Source organism: Pelmatolapia mariae, linkage group LG2, assembly GCF_036321145.2.
Source record: "Pelmatolapia mariae isolate MD_Pm_ZW linkage group LG2, Pm_UMD_F_2, whole genome shotgun sequence".
Lineage (NCBI taxonomy): Eukaryota > Metazoa > Chordata > Actinopteri > Cichliformes > Cichlidae > Pelmatolapia > Pelmatolapia mariae.
In genome coordinates this window covers 21,437,577-21,460,286 of record NC_086228.1, presented here as the reverse complement: position 1 = coordinate 21,460,286, position 22,710 = coordinate 21,437,577, and the positions used below count along the sequence as shown (strand labels likewise).

At 37.5% G+C, this 22,710-nt stretch overlaps 1 protein-coding gene across 7 annotated transcripts in view; it reads right to left on the bottom strand.

Annotated features, from left to right (window-relative positions):
* diaph2 (diaphanous-related formin 2) overlaps nt 1-22,710 on the bottom strand; it is a 350,677-nt gene that overhangs the window by 93,053 nt on the left and 234,914 nt on the right. For all 7 annotated transcript variants that reach the window (XM_063494477.1, XM_065469810.1, XM_065469812.1 and 4 more), the window contains one exon: nt 2,445-2,569. In XM_063494477.1, coding sequence (XP_063350547.1) covers nt 2,445-2,569 — 125 coding nt within the window. The remainder of the gene's footprint in view (nt 1-2,444; nt 2,570-22,710) is intronic.

Sequence of the window (22,710 nt, the reverse complement as noted above, 5' to 3'; positions counted from 1 at the left end):
GGTCTCTGATAGAGGACCATTATTTCTATGTAACTTTGATTATACAGGCTCGAGCAGGGTATTGTGTTGAAAAAGTCCATCTATTTACCTCTTTGTTTTACCTCTTTTTTATCAAGTTGTCACTACACTTTTTAAAGCACAGATACCCCATCATTACCATCAGTGAGTTATCATTATCAGTGAGTTGTGAGGTAAAAGGCTACTGAAATACATTGCAGTGACCAAAGCCTGCAGGGTTTTTTGCTAGTTAAAGATGAAAGACATTCAGACTGAAACAGAAGCATATGTACTCACCTACACATCCAATGTAAATTACCTTCCCATTTTCTCTGCATCTCTCTCTAGCACACACACACAAGCACATACACACAAACGGAGTCTGACTAATTCATCACAGTGCCCAGCCGTCAAGACAACAGAGCTTCACTTAACTTTTTCAGGGTTGCTCAAGCATCAAATGCATGACTTTTAGATGTTGTTGTTCTTCCATCTGTCATGCTTCAAGGAACCAACATCCTTTTCTTTAATCCCAGCATAAAGTTTAAAAAGGTAGGTTTCCCTTGATTGTGCTATCTTATGTACAGCAAAGGAAATGTCAACCCCAAAAATACGGCACTGTATTTCACACTGTCACTGTTCCAACACTTGGCATTAAAGTGCCCCCTAAGCTCATAGCAAACGCTGGTACTACAAACTTCAGTGATTCAAGCAAGTCTCCACTTTCAATCTCTCCTTATGGTCCATATGTGTGTGGCTTCATTCCATCACAATGCTCATTTACACAAAACAGTCCAAGATCTGATATCTGAGGAGATTTAAAGTGGTAGAAAAATATGAGAAATGGCCTAAATTAACACAGAAGCACACAGACACATACAGGCAAAGGTTTCCCTCTGTATCAGACCCCCGAAATCAATTCTCGGAATGAACAGTGCCAAATGTAATTTACTTTGACGTCCTAATAATATGTACTGTACTACAATAAAACAACATATATATATTTTATAGATCCTAACATGTTAATACAAAAGAATGCATGAAATACTGAAAATCACATCCTTTTTTATTCTCCCAGTTATTCGGGAAGTAACTTTATAATCAACAATGAATACAACACTGCAAAATAACATATAAAATATAACCATGTCATTGTTCCAACTTTTAGTAAAGTAAGACGCAAAATCAATTTTACTGCAGTAAATCTGTATGAGCGTCATTCCTAGGACCACAGCATGGTCAGGTAGGATGGGTAGAGGTGGGTGGGTGTGTGGGGTATGGGTGATGTTTCAGGTCATGGCCAGCCAGTTTCTCTTTGCCACTCTCTGGGGAGGAACTCCAGACAGTGAAAAGGAACCATACTGCAGTACATCTACACTTCTCCATTTCCTCTCACTCAAGCATCTAGTTCTCAACGGAGCCTGGGAATCAATACTGACATTGGGGGAAAGAGCAGCTTTCTTGCCTGCCTGCTCTGCTTCATATAGTAGCTGCCGCCAGGGAAGACTCTGCATCAGTTTTTTTTTCTTTTTTTAAATATAAAAATGTAAATGTCCATCTCTGACTTGAATCGGATTTTTAGGGACTATTACTCTCGTCCCTCCCATTGTGTTGATTTAGCCTAAATAGATATCAGATATAAGGAAGTAAAGATTATGTTATATGTTAACTTATGTGTGAGCCCCTAGCATATGGAAACACCCACTCATGTTTTAAATTGCTCGAGAGTAATCCTTTCTTTTCTTTATAATGTTAGAGACAAACATAGGCTATCCTGCTGACTGCTTCACTGTGTTTTTCCCCATGAAAGGCACCTTAGCCTCAGGGTATTGACAACAGACTTGATTTTCACTATTGATCAAACCTATACAGTGAGAACCTTTCCTCTCAGAAAGGGCATTCAAGAAAGTGCAGAGACATGGCTAATTCAATTTGGGACTAGAGATGCTTGGGTTTAAGTGAAACACTCTGTTATCAAAACAGGAGAGGTGTCATGAGAAAAGAGTTCATGGATGGCTGTGTGGAGAGGTTTGTGGTCGGCCAAAAGATGAAATCAGGAATAAGCGATAAGTTGGTGTGAGGGGCTAGAGTCCCTATTAGAGGTCCCCAGGGGACAGGCAGCAGTGGCAGAGTGCAGTAAAAATAGCCACAGGCATGATTTCACTCTTGGGACCCAGGGTGGACTGAAGAGGGAGATCTGATCAGCGTCTCACAGCAAGGCAGCCAGATCCATTCCCTAAGTTCCCTAGGGTGCCACCTATCACACCAAGTGACTTAAACTGCTTACCACAGCGGGCTGAACACAAACAGCACACACCTTTGCCACTGCTCCCTACAAAATAGGACAAAGAATGTCCTAATATCGCTCAAAGCGAATGTTGTTAGAGAGCAAATTTACGTCTAAACCTGTGTATTGTCTTGGAATGAACACAATAAAAAAAGGATATAGACATCTTTTCCACAAACTTATCTTGTTTATCATCTGTTTTGGGGAAGTTTTCGATGTCATTCTCAAGCCTCTGAATGTGCCGTTCCATGTTGGTCAAACTGCTTTTTAAGATCTCGGCGGACACTGTGGAAAAGTGAAAACGAAAACACACACAATAAGCTGGTTAGTATCAACAGTTGAGTGGGCTCTTGTTCCATATAGGAGTAACCCATGATGAAAACAACACATCCCTGAAAACTTTAAACATTTAAACAAAACATATCTACCACAGAGGGAGACCGATGTGACATACTGACTCCACATAATCCATTTGCGTATGGCCTAGAAAAGTGAGCATGAGTGGAAATATGTGTGCACATTGGGTGTGTGTGCCTGTCTGCAGTGGCTCATTAATCAGTCTGTAATCACTGCTTGCAGAGTTGCTGTGGAATCCACTATATTCAGATCAGGCCTTTCAAGTAGAGACTTCAAACAGCATGCAGTGTCTTAGGGGATCAAATGGGACAGGAGCATGGATGCAGTGGCATGTTTAGGTTCCTGTAAAGGGTTTAGTTTTATTGACACACTCACAAACTCTTGCACACACACACACACGTGCGCACCTCTGTATATGTATATAATTCCAGTTTGCTCAAACTGAACATCAAATTTGAAACATTTAATATGTCATGTTGGTTAAATGGTATTGCCCAGTTTGAGAAAGGAAAGAAAAATAGGCTAATCAGAAAGCCAGTAACTAACTTTCTTTAATATCAGAGGAATGAGGATATAGATGGTATAAAGAGCACTTGACTAAAAGTATCTCTGTTTATTTGTTTTTATTTAAGCTGGTTTTGATCTTGATGTACACTGTAAGCCCCGAGCCTTTTAAGAACAAACAGAGAAACAGTAGGTTGACAAAAATACTGTACTGTATTGAGAAGAAAAATCTTTATACAAGAGTAGTTGGAAGTGAAGCTGGTAGTGAACCTACGTGAAAGAGGGTTAGTGGGTCAGCTAAACATGGGTTTATTTTACTTTCTGAGGATATGTAAGTTGAAGCTACATTCATAAAGTCACTGACTGGACTTGCACAACAGGAAAGGACACGAGGTCACAAAAACCTCTGGGATTCTTCATCTTAAGAGTGTCAGCTTTCATTCCAGTCTAACTTTGATTTTTCACAATGTTGAATAAACACAAGCAGATGGAACCACCTACTTGGCAGAGTAACACATGTATCCTGCTGATTAACAGGTATTGCCAGCTGATATCTTATATGTTATGAGTTATTTGAATGGGCCATCCTGTTCTACTTTGCAGGCACTCATTATTATTTGTTTCAAGTACAATACAACAACCCTGGACAACTTTTAATATTTGGCACCACTTTGACATCTGCTGAGTGTTTACATCCATTTGTCTGTAACTGAAGAGAAATAGAAAGCTGTAGCAGGTCTCACTGACATAAGGGTCAACCTTGTCTTGCTTTACATCAGTTCCACAGCTCGAGTTTGTCCTCTCTCATTTTCTGACAATAAAATTGGATAGCAATATTGTGGATCGCATGCACTTCCACTACACTGTCTGACACAAACACAAAGGGTATCTAAGGTGCATTTCCATTAGAACACACACCCATGCACAGAAATTGCCTATTGTGATTGGTCTAGAAGCAATGCAGTGAGAGTGATGGGTGAGGTCACTGTCATTATTAGACTTTTCAGCTAGCTAGCTGGGTAGACTGGGACACTCACAATCCCTCCTTCTCAATTCTGGTAGAACTGACTCCTGGGAATGACACTGAGAAAACCACACTATCACATAGTCTGTTTCTCGACTGATAGGGCCCCTGAGATCCACATGTGCTTGTCACTTTGATCTCAGACTTACTAATGGTGAAAAAGGAAAGCGAGCAGTGGACAGATGAAGCAAGAGGCAAAACAATTAAATTCACATCAAGCCACTGGGAATGCGTTTGTCATTTATTATGGCTTATGATAGTTTTTTTGTGGATTGAGTGACAGTACTGAGTAATGGCTTGGCTGAAAAACTGATCATAGGAACCAAGCATAGCCAAGCAAAAGTATCTGAGGAGAACTGGAATTGTGTCTTGGGTGTTTTTTATAAGATCAGAGAGGGGTCATAGGAATTCAAAACAGAAACGTTAACATGGGAAGTACCCACAGATGGGAAACAAGTGAAACCCAGCTAGATAGCAGATTACTTGCATACTTGCATTTATCATTAAATTTGTAGCTGTGGGCCACTTTATACTTTTCATAAATTTGTATATGTAAGTAGAAAATCCAGCATTGATTCTTATGGGATGTCATTAGCTACAGTGATACCTTCTGTACGCTGAATACATGTTCCAAGTGGATGAGTGGAGAAATAAAGAGGGCAGGTAGGTATATATTATACACACAGAAGCGAGGGATGAGTGATGTATGGTGATGTAGGAAGACAAGAGAAAGTAAAGAAAAGACAAAAGCCATTTTAAAGCGACGCTCTAAGCTGTATGAATTACAGAGTGGGGGGAAAACTGCGGACGACATCCTTAATTTATTGACATGAGCTCAGTAAAACTGGCCATTGTGGCATTAGTCATTCCTCAGAACAAAAGGCAGACAAAATGTATTTCATCACGTTTTGCCTTGTTTCCCTCAAATAAACTGCCAGGGAAAAATACTGTGTAGCTCACAATACCAAATCAACCGCTATAATGCGTAGATGTCAACCTTCTATTCAGTCATTTGTTGAGGGGAGCAATTTTCATTTTGATTTATTGACAAATAATACCAATCATTCAACTAATGCTCTTGCAATGCTGCCAAAGGTTACAAAGGAAATAGAGATTTATTTTGAACATCGCTGCCAACGCAGCATAAAAGATCAAGTTTTAAATAATCTAAAGACTTATGAAAACAAAGACAAATGCAACATAAATCCTTAAGAGAAGGTCATTGATAAATACATTTATTCCTTTAGCAAAGTAAGTGTATGTTGGAGAGGATATGACACAGGGAAAGGGGACACACAGAAAGGATGCACAAACACAGATTGCATAAAAGCATTTTTGAATTTTATATGTAGATTATGTTTAAAAATGATCTCTTAATTAAAATGTATCTCAAAAACTAATGACAATAAGTATAAAACACTAAAAAGTCAAATGTTATATTGGATCAGTTTAACTGAAATTCATGTTGCTGGGAGGAATGAAAGTTTTTTTTTTTTTAAATGGGTGCCTTTCTTTACAGTGACAGCCGAAGCTATTCTCATTTGAATCAACTTGTTTTTCCATTGCATTAATTCTCTGTGAATATTTGAAATCTGCAAGTCTAAGAGGTACAGTAGTGGCTATTATAATAGCACTTCATATGTGGAAAAATATTCCAGCCTGTGGAGATTATAGGCGTTAAATTCTTCGAGAATCCAAAACAGTTTTAGGCATGCTTGTATTTTTTCCCATGCAAAGCTCTCACCATTTCATTGACTATGCAACATGTAAAGACAGGATGAAATTCAGTAAACTCTTCACATGACCAGCTACACATAATATGTGCTGAAAGGTATATTCATCACATCAGAGTAAAATTGGTTATTGATCAGCGCAATACTATCAGTCAAGACAATGACTGATTGTATGTGTTTCTAAGTAGGTGTTGTACGCATTAGTGCTACTTCAAATACCTCTACTTTAGCATGACAAAGAATTTTTCTCAACAAAAATCACGTCTTATCTTTTTCTTTAGTCTCGGTGGCACCTGAAAGCGAATAAGAGATTAAGTGGGAGACAGACTACTGTACAGCAGAGGAAAGATACAAGAGGATAAACACAACTGTATGTGTTTCCTTTTCAGGAGGAATCAAAGCAGCTCAGGTTGCAGTACTGAAAGTGATACGGTTGCTGTGACAACATAGTCACATTGTTCTTTCTGATTACCTTGAATCATGTACTCCTAAAAACAGCAGGCAGGAGAAAGCCGCAAATGAGTAAATTTAATGGACAGCATAAAGTTGGTGCTCAGGGTTACCTGTAAATATTAGGGTACAATTTGAAGCCATTGGAAATGATAACTCTACCTTTGGTATGGTTTCTCGTCGTTTATTAGAACGAAAGATAGCTTCTTTAGTGATCCATTCATGTGTGAGCAATTAAAACACCAGTTTGTTGAATTATTTACATGCATCGTATGGATAAACGATATTATTACTTTCACTCAGAGGGCAGAAAGTACCACAGTGTGCAAAAATAGTCACAGCTGTATTTTCCCATTAATCTTACACTAATTGTTTGTACATAAAAGGATAAAACCTTCTTGCTTTTGCTCTATTTCCTCTTTTAATTTGCATTTTCCTTAAAGCATTCATGCAAAAAAACTGTTACCATAATGAAGGATTTGTTTGCCTGATTATAATTGATGACCCCCTGAAGAGTAAAATCAGAAGGTTTAAATTCGTAACGGTTAATCTGTAAATCCTTGCTATGATCACTTCTGAACAGAGACCTCAGATGTTGAGCCTGGAGTCGCTACAACCACCACTCTCTCCCCATCCTGGAAAAAAAACGCAGCTAAATTTTGCAGTGTCACCATATCCAATATTCTTAAGCTACAAGATCAATCAAAAATAGAGAAGGAGAGATATGAACGTTAAACCAAGAAGAATAAAACATGACATGAGAACTGCATAATTTTTTAATTATGACATTTGAATGGAAGTATGGGCTGCAGCCAATCGGAAACGTATAGCCAGGCACCAAAAAACACACACTTTACTGTTCCTCCCAATCTAGAAGCAGGGCTTGTTTGCAATGGGGGTCATGTCTATGAGACTTTATTGCTTTTGGCAGCCATCAGAGCTACAGCCCAGTGCCAGATCTCTGGAGGAATTACAAATGGAGTCAATTACAATATATTTTGATGCATGGGAAAGTTTAGACATTGACCTGGGGTGATGACAATTCCCTGGGAAGTGCTGAGGAAATCAGTCAGGGTGATGTGTTGCTGCTATATGTAAGTCTATGCCCTCTGCAATAAAAAGAATGAGGATCTCAAAGGGGTACAATGGTTTACCTCTTCTCTCCTGACAGCCAACAACCTAAACGCACCAGAAGATGGTAATTTCTCTTTGTCAACACATGTTTTTCTTTGATATTGTTATGATACGTTTCTTGTGACATGCCAACCACAGAAAATTATGAGTTAGGAATATACAGCTGGACGGTTAGGGTAACTGATTTTAAGGCAAGGTGTATGAAAAACACCAATGGAAGCTGAGTTACCGTAGCTTGAAGAGGCAAGCATGTGTTCCATCTTTCATGCATGTTTGCACTCGTGTTAGGCTGACTAGGTTATCCAAATAAGTGAGCTGTTGGGTAAGTAGCAGAATAAGTAAAACCTCAGCTATGTTCTCATGCTGATGCTTCAGTCACACTTACAAGTACAACTACTAATTAATTACAATAACAAATGCCTGAATACCTTTTAAAGTATGTATTTATGCCACAATTCATTATAATTCCACAGTTTGGCTGACGCTGAATTGGACGCACACACACACACACAAAAGGAAATGCACACATGTATAACTTCAAAATAATAATGAAGGAAATGACTAACTTAAAATACATCAAACAGGACTGCATTCACAGTAAGATGGAGATGGATATGACTTGGTGTGGCATACCAAGTCATCATGATAGCCTGCAGAGGTTGAGTCTTGCCTCTAACCTCATTCACAACTTCAAAGTTGCACCTTATCACATGGCTAAAGGTAATTCACCTGACACCTCTAAAGGGAAACACTTAACTTGCCATTTCTACATCCAAGACACCAAAACCTTACTTGAGTTATTAAATGACCTGAAATCTACAAATATATTTCTTCACAGCAATACCCTATAGTTCAGAATCAGAGAACTTTTGCAAAAAAAAAAAAAAGAAAGAAAGAAAGAAAAAAGAAAAAAGAAAAAAGAGAGAGCTGAAAAAAAAAACTTAGGGAAAGAAAAAAACAGATTCAAACTGAACCAACAACAAAATCCCAGCTTTTAAATATTTAACACTGAATATAACAATGTCAATTAATATGCAGTAGCTGCAAGCACCGATTACCAGGGCGTATGCCCAAGGGTGTGTTCGTGCTCGTGCGCCCCTGAACACACAACTTCTAATACAGTTAATCTTAAAAGGAAGATCAACTGCATCAGCAGAAGAGCAAAGGAAAACTGTTGGATTCTAGTAAATATGTGATACACTACACATGATGCAAGAAGTACAAAATATGCTTTGTGCCAAGTTCAGGTTTGACTGTAGTTAACACTTTTTTAAATTGCAAGAGCAATAAAAATAGGTCTGATTTCTACATAGGCAAAATTATACAATAATCTGTGGGACAATATTGCTGCTATTTAACTAGTTTACATTCAATTTTATCAAAAGTTTTGCTGGAGTCTAGACTAAGAAAGGCCAACTGCTGTGGGAACACTAGAATGAGAAGAGGATAAATTGTGGGAGAGGGTCATGAACTTGATTGATATTTTTCTATTATTTATCTAAGAAAACCTGTCACTGGCATTCCATCACAACTGATCTACAGTTCACTGGTGCATACTCAGACAAGAGAAGTGACTTTTTAAAATGAGATTTTTTTCTTTCTATTACTTAAAAACTGAAGATGGCAAAAATGTATACTAATTATAACCTACCGCAATTTCTTCTCAGTTTACTCCAGAGGGACAGGTGGAAGTGTTATGAATTTTCAGCAGTTTCAAAGCCGTTTCATTGCGCTCTTCCACCATACAGTCATAATTATTTCTTATTTAGCCTTAACCTGTAATAACCTTATTTTTAAAATCATTATTATTTGGCATACCTATGCTATTTCAGTCTTGAGGGGAAAAAAACAGGTTTCATTAACAATAGTATGAAAATCAGTTGCCTGCAACTAAATGAGACAGTGTGCAGTGAGTGCCCGACTGCCTTCAAAACTCTTCAGTGTTTTGGATTTTGGCTCTGTTGTCCAATCAGTAAAGAACAAAACAACAATGATATTAATGAGGAGGAGAAGAAAAAGACAAAAAGAAAAAAGAAAAGAAAACACAGTTCTTAGTTTTACTATTGTTTTTAAAATTAATTTTAGTCACTCTTACTTCTCTTCTTTACTCAGTTTCTCTGGCCTCTGTTCTCCTCCCATTTGTAGCGCAAGAGCTCCCTCTGGGAGAGCCACACAGATCAAAGTCTGTAGTTGGGCATATTTACACAAATCTTAATAAAGATAACTGATATAAATATACAGCATGTCTATCAGGTACAGTAAGAAAGTAAGTTTAACTACTTTCTCTGCAGTAGTTAAAAAAATATACATAATAGATAAAACTTTTACTTGTATCAGTTAAATCAATCCTGGGATTTTTTTTTAAAGCAATATATTCTTATGAAGATAGAAATGGATTATTGCAGTGTCTAAAACTGTTAATCTAATATGGCCCCCTTAAAACTAAATGGATGTACTGAAAAAAATATCCTCAGAGACTAAAAAGAGACTAAACACTGATGACCATAAATGCATGTCTTCAAATTTAATATGTATGCACTACATGATGAGGTGATTTTTTTTATTTATCACAAAACAAAATGTGCCTGATGTATACTTAGTGAGAGCTTTTCAGATATAAATTCACTGTATGTATGGCTGAAGATCCACGTTCTACCTTTAATTCAGAGGTAAATGTCATCAGTCTTTTGTAGATAGTTTTCTGAATTTAAATGATCACTTTGACCGCTGACCATATTTGTGAAATGAGCTTCTTTTATAAAAAAAAAAAAAAAAAAATGTGTTTGTGCATTTGTGATGGTGTATGACTCATAAGAAGTGTGTGAGGGTGGACGATGACTCAAACTCTGTGTTGGCCTCCCCCTTTTTCTTTTTGTTGATAAAGCAAAAGGATATTTGTTCTTCCAGTTACAACACTGGATTTATTGATCATGGCATGTTGTTGTTATTGTATGTCTAACTTGTCTATGACTCTGTTAAACATTTATTTTGCAATGATTACAAAAATAGAGATGTTGACAGATAACTAAACTTCCAGCATATCTGCATTTAAAGGAAAATTCCCGTCTAGTTTGGTGATAGGTCTCGCCTCACGCTCTCAGTGAAGTTCTTCAGTCCAGTATTAAAAATGTCACCCTTTAATCATTCTGTGTTTGTCACCATCCACACAGACAGCAATCCATTGCATTATCCAAGTATAGCTCTGTAAACGGTGATAATCACATTGGCATCCCTGATTATTGATGAGATTTAGATTTAAATTATGTATTCTCTTCAGGAGAAAAGACAGCCAGGCTGTTTTTGATTGGCCTTAAACTAAGTAGCCATAGTGATGAGATATCTGTTAAAAGTTAGGTCACCTCCTGTTAGCAAACAGATTTTATCTTCCAGTGCAGATGACTGGTTAAGGTGGTTCCTTAACAACAGGAGGAGGATGTGGAGGTAACTGAATGTCTTAAATATGCTAACTCACTAGAAGCCGTGGAGCTGTGTACAAGGTATTTGGCAGTGGAAGCAGGAATACATTTTAAATTATTCAGTTTAAGGTACAGTCCTCATTCTTAATGCAGCAACCTTTGCAGGTTGGATTTTAACCTAATCTTTGCAACTCATACTTGTGCATTTTGGGTAGCAGTGGAAGTGACAAGGAAATTGATTGATAGTTCTTTTCAAAATTTTCAGTTGTGTTTCGGGGATCAGTCTTTTGACAGTTCTTCCTGGAAAAGGAAAGAAAAAAAGCACCCTCCACACTTTGTTCTAAGGCTCTCCCAACATATTCACTTGCTTCATACATGCTAAAAGCCCAGGGGGCTTGGGAAGTGTGTGCAGTTCAACTTTCCTCTTAGACCTCTGTTACTATTTGTTAAAAGGTTATTATTTTTTCTCCAATAGCACAAAAAATATCTAGCCTATCTTTACTTTAATGCAGGTCAAATTGTGGAAACTATGGATTACACTTATAAATACATTGATGCTGCGTGCTATGTAATCAACGGACAAGCCTGACAAAATGTGGAAACATTTTCTGGTAGAAAATTTTTAATTCTTTTTAAACTCATAAACGCTCGAAACCCCCTTTTTTTCTAATATAGTTTTGTTACCAGCTGCTTGTTCCACTTCTGCATGTAATTTTATTGTGACCTACATGTGGCTACCAAAATTAGGATTTCCTATGTCGCTATATCACACTAATAAAGTAGACTCAGTAAGATTCATAACCCTTACATGATGAGAAAGGTCAGATCAATTCCAGCACAATCCACATTTGTCTTCATTTAGAAGTCACCATATAAAGAGGACGTATGATCCCTTTAGAAACACATGTTTAAACCGTAAAATCATTAAGTATTTAAATAGGGATGTATTCAGTATTCATTTGGCTGGAGTGTTGACATGTCTTTTGTTTTTCATTCAGGAGACGAGACTTGGTACGCACGATTGCCGAGCCATAAACATAGTCCCTTTCCACCTCAGGCAATCCTTAAACTCATCAGCAGGGTAATGAGACTTTTGAGCTACGAGATGAATTAACTGGCTATTTGTCTTGTTTTTATCCACCACATGCAGAGTAGTTGAATATAGCATGGGGAGCAATCCCGGACTGTGATATATGTGGCAGGACACACTGACACATAGCTGAGTTTAAGAAAATTGGCTGGGTTTCCTGCAACAATGTGAAACAATTAGTCTCTTGCATTAGTCAATGTAATAGAAAAAGGACCTTGAAAGCCACTTCAGTACTGAAAGTTTGAATATAAAGCATGCCTGCACACACAGAGTAAAATATAAATTGAAATAAAGGAAACCTTTTAATAGTGGAGAGAAATCTTAAGTCAGTACCATAATCCTTTACATATAGTGCTTCTAACATTGGCTTGCTGTCCAACTAAATTCAATGGATGTGACTGTGAGTGGAAACCCAAAGAAGGCTCATGTTTTAGATGCTGCACTTGTTACATAAACTTGTTTGTCTTTGCAGAGAGGGGTGGGATGATTGCTCCTTTATGTTAGAGCTATAACACAATGCAGGAAGCTGCCAAGGTTTAATGTGTTCCAAACATTGGTGTATTGGTGTTCTGTAAACGAGAGGCAAAATGTAAAGACCTTTACTCTTTCATGTAAAATACTATCTATTGACCACATCTGGTAAAAACTGGTGACTTCATGTCAAGTGAAGAAGACACACAGTAATCTAAAACCTTTGCAGGCCAATAGATGGCAACCACTATCAATTTAATTGTAATTTTTATCCTTAAGGAAGAGCTTTTTATTGATAACAAGTGAGAACAAGTGAAGTAAAACCAAGTAAATAAAGGCCCCCAAAAGAATAACCAAGCCATGAGATCCCTTTAATGTAGGGGCCAATTATTAAGGTAATTAATACAATTTCCTTGGTCTACATCACACATGCCTTCGCCAATTTGTACAGAACGTGGTGAGGGATGACTCACTAGTCCATTTCACTTCTTTCTATATAACCAATGCAGCCAACTTTTGAACCAATATAATTTGCAGCTGTCTTTTTAAAGACAGATGCAGTGCAACACTACAGCAATGTCTTTCAGTCAGCTAAAGAAGAGATTCTTATTGAAATCACTGTTTCTATTTGCAAAGATTCTGTAGGAATTATTACATCAGTTAACCATTTATTCTGGGACGCAATGCATAGATAAACAAAATGATAATCACATAACAAATGAATATGTTAAAGGGTATTTTAAGTGATCATAGTTGCAGAGGTTATATAGTTTTTATATAGTTATTATATCTGTATCTATATATAGTTAAAGAGTGGACTGCTACAAGTGCCAAAAGACTACCAACAACACAATGGACCTAAAATTGCAAAAGATATACAATACTGGGGTGTTTCTGCTGTTATCTAGTAGCCCACAGCAGCCTCACTGTGCTTTCCCATTTACCCATTACTTACGGGGGTTTGTAGCTTGCAGCCAGTCACCCTATTGTAATAACCAACAGCTTTAGGCTTTGCTAAAAGCTGTTGTTGCTCTAGATGCACGCTAGCACTCCATGAATATAGGTCACCAGTTAAATGAAATTTTAACCTTCTAAGTATCATAAATGTGTCTGTAAAATATGTCCTGGGGGAATTATTATAATAAAATGATTCCAGTCACAGGAGGGAGAACGTTTTTCTGCAGGCAAATTTCAAGCGGACTTTCCCTCCTTCTTGGTTTTAAACTTCATTTAGACAATGCTTCATCTGATTTGAACTGTGAATAGCAAGTCAAATTAAAATAAAATGTCACTCCTGTAATTGGGATCCTGCTGTGTAATCAAAAAGTGCTCATGCTCAAGATGCATATGTAAAAACTTCCTCCATTCATAGTTTTGCAGCCACATGTAATTAAAATATAGACAACCATGAAAGTACCCTTCTCAGGTTCATACAGGTGAAGTGACAGAGTAAGGTAACAGCCAGCAACAATAACTTGCTCATATCTTGGTAAATCATAGCCAAAAAGCTTAGAAAAGCACATCTTCCAAAGGCCAATGCCCTATCTCACAATTTTAAAGGAAGCAGCTAAATATTAAATAAATATTGATAGGTTCCTTTATTGCCTAAGCTTCACTTTTCCATAAAATTTCATTACATTAGGTCGGGTAATTTGTTGTTATTCTGGTGACAAGTACCAAGCAGCATAAGATAACACACCATGGCAGACGAACAAATGTAAACACAAAGCACCAGCATCACCTTTACAAATGATGTTATAAAGTAGCATGCAATGAACCTTTGTGTATATCTTGAGTAGAAAACTGCTCAAAAAGACCCATCCTGTTGCCATGGCAGCTGTAGAGTCAGTATTTATTTATGTACAGGTAAGCTTCTGTGCAAGGACCTAAACGGCTGAATGTTCCTAAAACCATACAAGAATGTTTTTCATTTATTGGAGCAGTAAGGCACACCTTTGAAGGGAAGTATTTTTGATTTCTGTTCATCTGATGATGATGTTGATTTCTTTTCACTTTTTCAGGTTTAAGTACAGCTTGGCCAGTAGTCGGCAACGGTTTGCAGGCAACCTGATGTCTTCCATGTAAACTATGGGGGACTATGGCAATCTGATGGAGACCAACAATCACAAGGAGATTTTTGGCATAGCTCCCTCTTTCCATGTGATTTAACATAGTGTCAGACAAAAACCTAATACGACCAGTTACTACAACAATTAGGAGGTGGCTGAGCGCAATTACTTAAAAAAATAAACACATAAAAAATCCCACACCATATTCCTCTCTCTACCAAATATTACTCATGGCACAACACAGTAAAACAAGTACAGTACCAGAAAACAAGTCTCCACTGCTCTAGAGTCCCAGTGGTAACGTGCTTTGCACCAGTGCTTGCGCCACGCATTGCATTTGGTACTGTAAAGTTCCCACGCACTTGAGCTAATCTGATGGCCAGTCTGGAGGTCTGTAGCAATTGATTCTACAGAAAGTTGGGAACCCATGCCTCAGCAGCCAGTTACCTGTGCTCTATGATTTTACCTGGCCTATCACTTTGTGGCTAAGTTGCTATCATTTCCAGTTGCTTCCACTTTGCTATGATACCAGTAACACTATATTTAGCAGCAAGGAAATTTCCTGACTGGACTTGTTACACAGGTAGCATACTATCACGGTACCATGCAGGAATTCACTGATCTCATGAGAGCGATCCATTCTTTCACAAAGGTTTAAAGAAGCAGTCTGCATGCTTGATTTTATACACATGTGGCTATGAGAGTGATCGGAGCACCTTAATTTAATGAGTTAGATGAGTGAGTGAATACTTTTGACAATATAGTTTATGTAGGTCCAAAAGAAATGGATGGATGCATTGATAAGACTTTCTGTCTGAATAACTACAATTTTCTTTTCTTGAGAAGAGACTGACAATATTCCCCACATTCCTGATAAGGATAAGCGGAAGAAAATAGATGGCTGGATGGATGGATGGAGATGGACAATATCCAGTTGGTCATCCTAGATAACAGAGATACCAAAAGCCAGTCAGGCTAAAATGAAGAAGAGATTCTTAAGGCCTTTAGCAAGGGTCATTGCAGGCTGAAAGACTCTACTGCGGAAGCATATTAAATTTGACAATAAACAAAGCTTTCTCTGACAAAAATGCAAACAGTTTAAATGAGGACAGAGCCAGCAGAAAAACAGAATTGGACTGCTGTGTCTTCAGCTATTTGGAATTACTTAGGTTTGTACCATGTATTTGATTAAGTTGGACTGATGGATTTCAAAGCGGAAAAAGAAATCAGTGAGGAACATGCCCTTATATAATACTTAACTGGTCAAAATGAAGACTAGCAGCATTGCATTTTAAAAGTTTTCATTCTTAATATAAACAAAGGGTAAGCAGGGCAGAGGAGAACAGAAAGCTGCAAAACTGAGGCAGAGGCCTCTCCAGGTAAAGAAAAAAAGTGTACAGGGGAAGCTGAAAACAATAATGGGCTGACATGAAACATAATCCCCTCTGTCTGAGATTTTATTGGCAGCCCCTCCAAAGAATGGTGGCTCCCCTATTATGACTTAACACATCAAAATCGCAGCATAGCACACACAGAAAAGGCCACCTGATGATAAACACAGCAGACAGCGTCAGAGGCTTTATCTTGTGGCTGCCTGCAGCTCGACACAGGTTCAATTTGGCCTGCAACAATCGATTCTGTCCCTTCTTACCTCTGCTTCATTTGGTGGAATAAAAACAGACCTTTCGGTAAAGAGCAGGTCTCAGCTGGTATGCCATGTCAAGGCAAAGGAGAGGAAAACTGGTGATAGCAAGACACCTGAATTGCAGCTGACCATTAAACAGGTATTCACATTTTTACAATCACGATATTTGAATCATGGTCAAAATAGTAGATTACAACTTGCATGGACTTTGAAAATTATATATCAGTTGTAATACACAATATTGAATAAACCCAAATGAACAGTAGAGCTTTAGGAAACTATAGCTTTAAGCTATGCAAATAAAATGAAATAAAATAAACATTTTAGGTCATCTTCTATACCTAAATAGCAAACACAGAAATTTTAAGGTAGATTGCCAGTACCCAGTACTTTGAGGCACCAGCTTGCTTAATAACTTGGGTTACAGATTAGTTGTGGAAGCTGAAAAGAAATTTCACGTACTTGACCTTGTTCTTCACCTATCTCATTGGTGCATGCAAAATTTATCATAAACAAACTATTAGGAAATTTGCTGATTGGATTATTGGCTTGTAAAGATGGTTATCTTTATATACATATGCCTTGGTTATTCGAACTATGTCATGCACCATCTATAGAGACAGACAGTAGTGGCATATAATAATGCTATAAATAAATATGGAGTATAACGGAAAAAGTCTCTTGGTGTTTAGATTCTTGTCCATTATGCAGTACCATTGGGTCGACATGTGACTGACCACTAAATTCCTTCTGCAACATGATAACGACCTGCTATAGATATGGAGAACCAGCTACAGTCAAAAGAAGAAAAAGAAGTCTCTCAAAAGGTGTGAACTGCCCACACAGAACCCCACTCTTTGAAGTTCTTGCATGTTGTCTTGTGTGTTGATTAGGATTAGGAACAGATTGCAGTTTAAGTTACATCGACTGTTTGTTAAATTATAAAAGATATCTTTCTTGGTTACTGGGGTGCAAAGTTCTACCCCACCAATGGACATTTTACATGCACTAATTCACACAGCTACTAAAGGTCACCAAACTTTAAAACATGATGTTACTTCATATCTTGCACAGACAACCTATGATATTGTTTTCCTGGGAAAAATTGAGGCAAGTTGATTTATTTATGTTTTTGTATTCTACCCCTAAATATGAAAGCCATTTTTCGTGGAAGCCACCAGCTTGTGTTTAATGCAGTCCTAAAGAGTGAATGCAGTCCTAAAGAGTGACGCCATAACTGTCTTTATTTGAAGAGAGCATCATTATTTCCTGAGATGAAAGCAAAAGAGGTGAAAATGATATCATACTCATTACATGGGAAGAAAACACTCTGTTATGGTGGTGGGCAATATAGAACCTCCTTTTCATGACAATTATTAATACCCTGTCCCATTAATTTGCAATATCATCCCCATCTCCAATGAAGGTTATCCCTCTGCTCAGTATGCAGGCAACCTGGCCTCAAATTCTCAATTTCACATGCAAATGTGGAGCAACTGATTTAAATAATATTTGAATATGGATTGCACAGTGTGACTCCATATCACAAAGCTGTAAAAAAAAAAAAAAAAGAAGGTGGAAAATGTAAATCATCAACATGTAAGAGAAAGGTCATCGTGCGGACCTGTTAGATTTATTTTTTAAATAAAGGGCTTGCTGCTAAATTAAACTCATTTCACAAGGCCTGAGGACAAAATTAGAGGAGATTGGTCTGATTTACATCTCAAAGCCAAACAAACACAATACAGTTCATACAGCACAAAAGAAGCAGTTTCTGATATGATAGTGGATTTATCTAGTATATGATCAACAACAGCAGTTGCTTTTATACGCCAAGATGAGGAAAAATGGATGATTTACCAACTTGTAAACTAGTTCACAACGATATAGCTGAGTCTGCTATAATGCTGCGTTCTGTTTGCCTTAGAGTCAGAGCTCAGAGATGAGTAAACTTCTGAATGGTGTGCACTAGTAGTGATTCTAGAAAACCACGGGGAAAAAAAGCAGCTGTTCTGAGTTGGAAGTTGGAAGTCCAACGTTAGGGGGCAATCCAGTTGAAAATTCCAACCCCATACTTCAGACTTCAGCTGTAAAGCATCATCAAGTTGGTTTTTAAATCTCTAAATGGTCTGGCACCTGTTTATTTGTCTGACTTGTTGAAGCCCCACGTCCCCACTCGTTCCCTTCGGTCAGCTGAGCAGTTGCTGCTTTTGGTCCCAAAGTCACGGCTGAAACTTAGAGGAGACCGAGCGTTCTCTGTTGCAGCGCTGATGCTTTGGAATAACCTTCCTCTCCATATTAGACAGGCTACATCAGTGCCAGTTTTTAAGTCTTTATTAAAAACCTATTTTTATTCCTTGGCTTTTAACTCTGTGGGTAACTGATTTCTTATTTGTTTTTTGTTTTTTTTGTTTGTTTGTTTGTTTTTTTATTACTATGTGCATATTAGTATTGTACAGCACTTTTGTCTACCAGGTGTGTTTTTAAAGTGCTATATAAATAAATGATGATGATGATGATGATGATGATCAAGTCACTGGTGCACAATTTTGCAGAATATAAAGAAAATGTGTGGCAACAACCATCTGGAAGGTGACAGATGAAGATAAGCACGATGTTGGTAGACCTAAATGTAACACATACAGTGAATGCTGCAACATAGGCAGCAAATGTACTGCCATGTCTTCGTTCCTCTCAGGTGTATTAAAAAAGGAGTGATGGTGGAATCTTCCCGCAGTGGCATGTGTTAACTAAAAGGGACACAGAGGAATCTATTCCCCTGGGCCTAGTAAGACTCCAATGAGTAGCACTGTCATGTTTGCCTATGCTCTTATATTATATATTGATGAAAACCCACGATAAAAAAAAATACTCAATTTAGAATCCAGAATCAATTCTCACCCCCACAATTACACAGGAGTTGGCGAAAGCTGCTCAGATTCTTATGACAGCATTTCATCCAAAGACACGTTTTCTCAAACAGTGGTCAATAGAGGCAGAGCATGCAGTGAAGCATGGAGATCAAAACAGAGGCACTTTACTGCAATGACCACCTAGTCAGTAAATTATGTGTTGCTTTTCTGGGTAAATAGCATGTCTGTTATAGTGTGTATTTTTCCTCCGTGTCCTGGTGTGATTCCTGCGTGTGAAACAACAAGAATGAGAACTAGAATTAGCTCAATAGGTAAAGGCTATAAATGTTCTGCTGGCTATTTATGATAAGTCCGGAACTTGAAAAAGCTTCGGACTTATCGGACCTAATAGCAACATATATGTGACAAACTGGAAGTAATTTCTCTATTCCCATCTGGCAGAAAATTTGCAATTAAAAGTGTAGTTTGAAATTAATTTTCCCATTTATTTAAAGCACAAATGATTTTTGAGCAAACTTTTTGAACATCTGAAGTTCTTTCAACAAGTGGCTTGTTAGTTGCTTCCTGACATTCAGAAAAAAAATCTCTGGAATTGGGTATAAAATTTGCCTGATATTAATTAATCACTGATTGTCCTTGTGTAAAATTATTAGCACTCTGCTATTTTGTTTGACATTATCCTGTTTTTCAAAGTCGTTTGTGGCATTCGGCTATAAAAACACTGTTTTCTGTGTTAGATTATTATAAGTTGACTTCTGAATCCAAATGAAAAATACTTTTCTCCACACCGTATTTAGAAGTGAAGTGTTCAACAGTCTGGGCATCAAAAATAAAATTTTATATTCCAGTTTTTGAACTAAAAGTAAATGACTGGGTAAATAAAAAGTAAATGCATTGATGCTAAAATGACTATTGAACAATAGTGTCATACCTATTTGGCAAGCTTAGCCTATTAAATATAGACCTTACCACTGAAGCATCACACAAGCACATAACATAAATCCTTAACTGGGTGGGCATATTGTACTGTGGATTATGCTCTTTCAGTCAGTTAATATCACAAATCCTTGCACTTGTTATTGTAATGTTGCAACAGGGCCTTATCAGGAGAGTGCAGGGATCACCTCAGAGAAAACTCAATTTCCGGCTCATTTGTACAACAATCGTCATCATCTTTCTTATCAGAATAGCCTGACAGACATGCTATCACAATTCTCTAGATGAAAAACAACTTCAAAGTTCCCCAATGTTTAGTAAAAAGTCCTGTCAATGACTTCTTAGTTCTGTTGCTTAAACCTTGTTATGACAGGTCAAATGCATCGTGTCATATGCTTTTGTCATTGCACAATGCATACCATATAAATCAAGCTTTGTGATAATATTCGGAGTCAATGGAAATGTCGAGCATTGTAATGACTTCATGAAACTGCTACATGGAGACCGAAATCTCTGAGGAGTACAGTATATTGTAACATTTATCTGAGTGGTACTGGAGCATTTCCTACATACTTGAAGTTCCACATACTAGTGCAATTAGTAAATGGTCAACTGTAGGGCTATCTTGCAAACAAACACTGCCTCACCTCTAAAAATGATGTTGTGGTACATAAATACTATGAAGGCCTGCAGTCCTTAACATATATATATATAAATGAAACAGAGATCTGCAAAAGCAGTAAATTATATTTTCTATTAAAAAATCATGTACATTTTTTGAGGAAAAAATATGTCATTATAACAATAATTGTGCAATATTATCTTCTCAGATATTAAATTATTGTAATTATGTTATGATTATTTTAATCTTAAGGAATGAATGGTTCTTGCTGTGTTAGTATAGAAAAATCTAGTTTTTTTAAATGGAGCTTCCTTGTTCACCTCAGCTATTGGAACACTCCCAGCATTGAAAATGGTCTACTGCGACAGCCTGAATTTCTAGACTGGCAAAAAGCATTATTCTCATTCCTGGTCTCATTGTCAGCTCTCATTGAATTCTCCTGTCACAGACTGAAGCCTGATGCTAAGCAGGGCTGCTGGCCTCCCTGCATGTGTCTATCTCTGTCTACATTCATACTCACTGGCCAAAGTGGTGATGTAAGAAATCAGAGGTGGAGGGAAAGGGAGATGGACAGAAAAAATAAAAAGAACAAAAAAAATGAAGAAAGAGAATAGTTGTTTTGCTCTTACAATGAACTACTCATCCACCATGAAGTGAGCGCAGAAAAAAGAAAACTCTCTAGAGCTCATCACTCATCCTGTGCTGGTGGAGCTAGACAGGTCTGTTTCCTGTTCCTAATATTCTTCATGACAGACTGTCCATTTACACTGCTGGCCTCGCTGATCCTCCTCTATTACTTTCAGGTCCAGGGAAGGGTATACTCTCAGCAACAAGTAAGAAAATTGTTTCCATTTCTAGTCATGGTGGCTGTTAAGATGACTACTGGTCAAGTGTACTTGATATTGATATCGGTGTGTATCACATGTTTAAATCAAAAATGTGCATTTAGTATTTATAATGCAGCAAACTATCTTATTTTTTACAGTTATCATGGCATAAAGTTGATGGCTAAGGATGCAAATAATGAAAGCATTCCTGCTATGGTCTTTAAAAATACACTATTTATGTCTAGTTTAATGCAACTTTCAGGACTCCCAAGGCTGTAGTTATTTGTATAGCACTAAAGAATATTTATTCAATAATAAAATTACCTCTTTTCAAATAGTTCTTAAACAACATTTCCTCAATTCGTACTTCAAAATGAAGAAAGGTTGTCAATCAGCTAATGTGTGTTTTGGTTCTAAATAGGAACAGGTTTTCATCATTTAAGTGTGATGGGAGATTTACTAAAAAGCAAACGAAAAATGTGACTCAAGTCAGTCATCTTGGTGTGCACAATGTTTCTATCAGCTCTGCGTGTCAGGAGTAGGCCACTTCCTCTCCCTTTTTCCTTGTAGACAGCATCAGTGAGCTGAAATCTTCAGTGTTTCTATAGATGTTCAAAGGGGTTTAAAACCACCCTTTGGTTAGGATTTATAAGTACAAAGACAAAGCCAGTCTACTGTTGTCTCAGGTGTGCACTCTAGGTCAATGTACCACTGGTAGGTGAATCTCCATCAAGGACCGAGGTTATGTTCCTTAGAGATCAGGTGCTTCTACCTTCAAAGTTTCCAAAGTCATGACCAGCTTCTCTATAGCCGGAGGCATCCCAAAGGAATTCAGCTCTTGTGGACAGTTTACCAAAGCTTGTAAATTAAAATGATACTCTTTGCAAAACAACTGTATAAATCACATTAATTACATGTTAAAATAGATATTAAAAAGTTTCTTTAGATTCGACAATTTGCCACTTTATAAATTACAACAGCGTCGAAATGCTCCACTTCTATGAGCCCCATACTACACCCTATTAACTCTCATGATTAAAAGGCAAATGGAAATCCCATTGAGAATATTAATATGCACCTAAGTCAGACTGTCATTCAATTACTTTTAAGCAAGAATGAAAAGTGTGCCTACAAATCTACAAAGGAAGATTTAACTGTCTGTGAAATAGATTACTGTTGTTGTTTTTCACTGCTTGGGGTGGCTCAAGACTCATCCAACCTAGTATTACCTGGAGACCTTTAGTAGTTTCTAACATTTTCAGAGGTTATGTACTT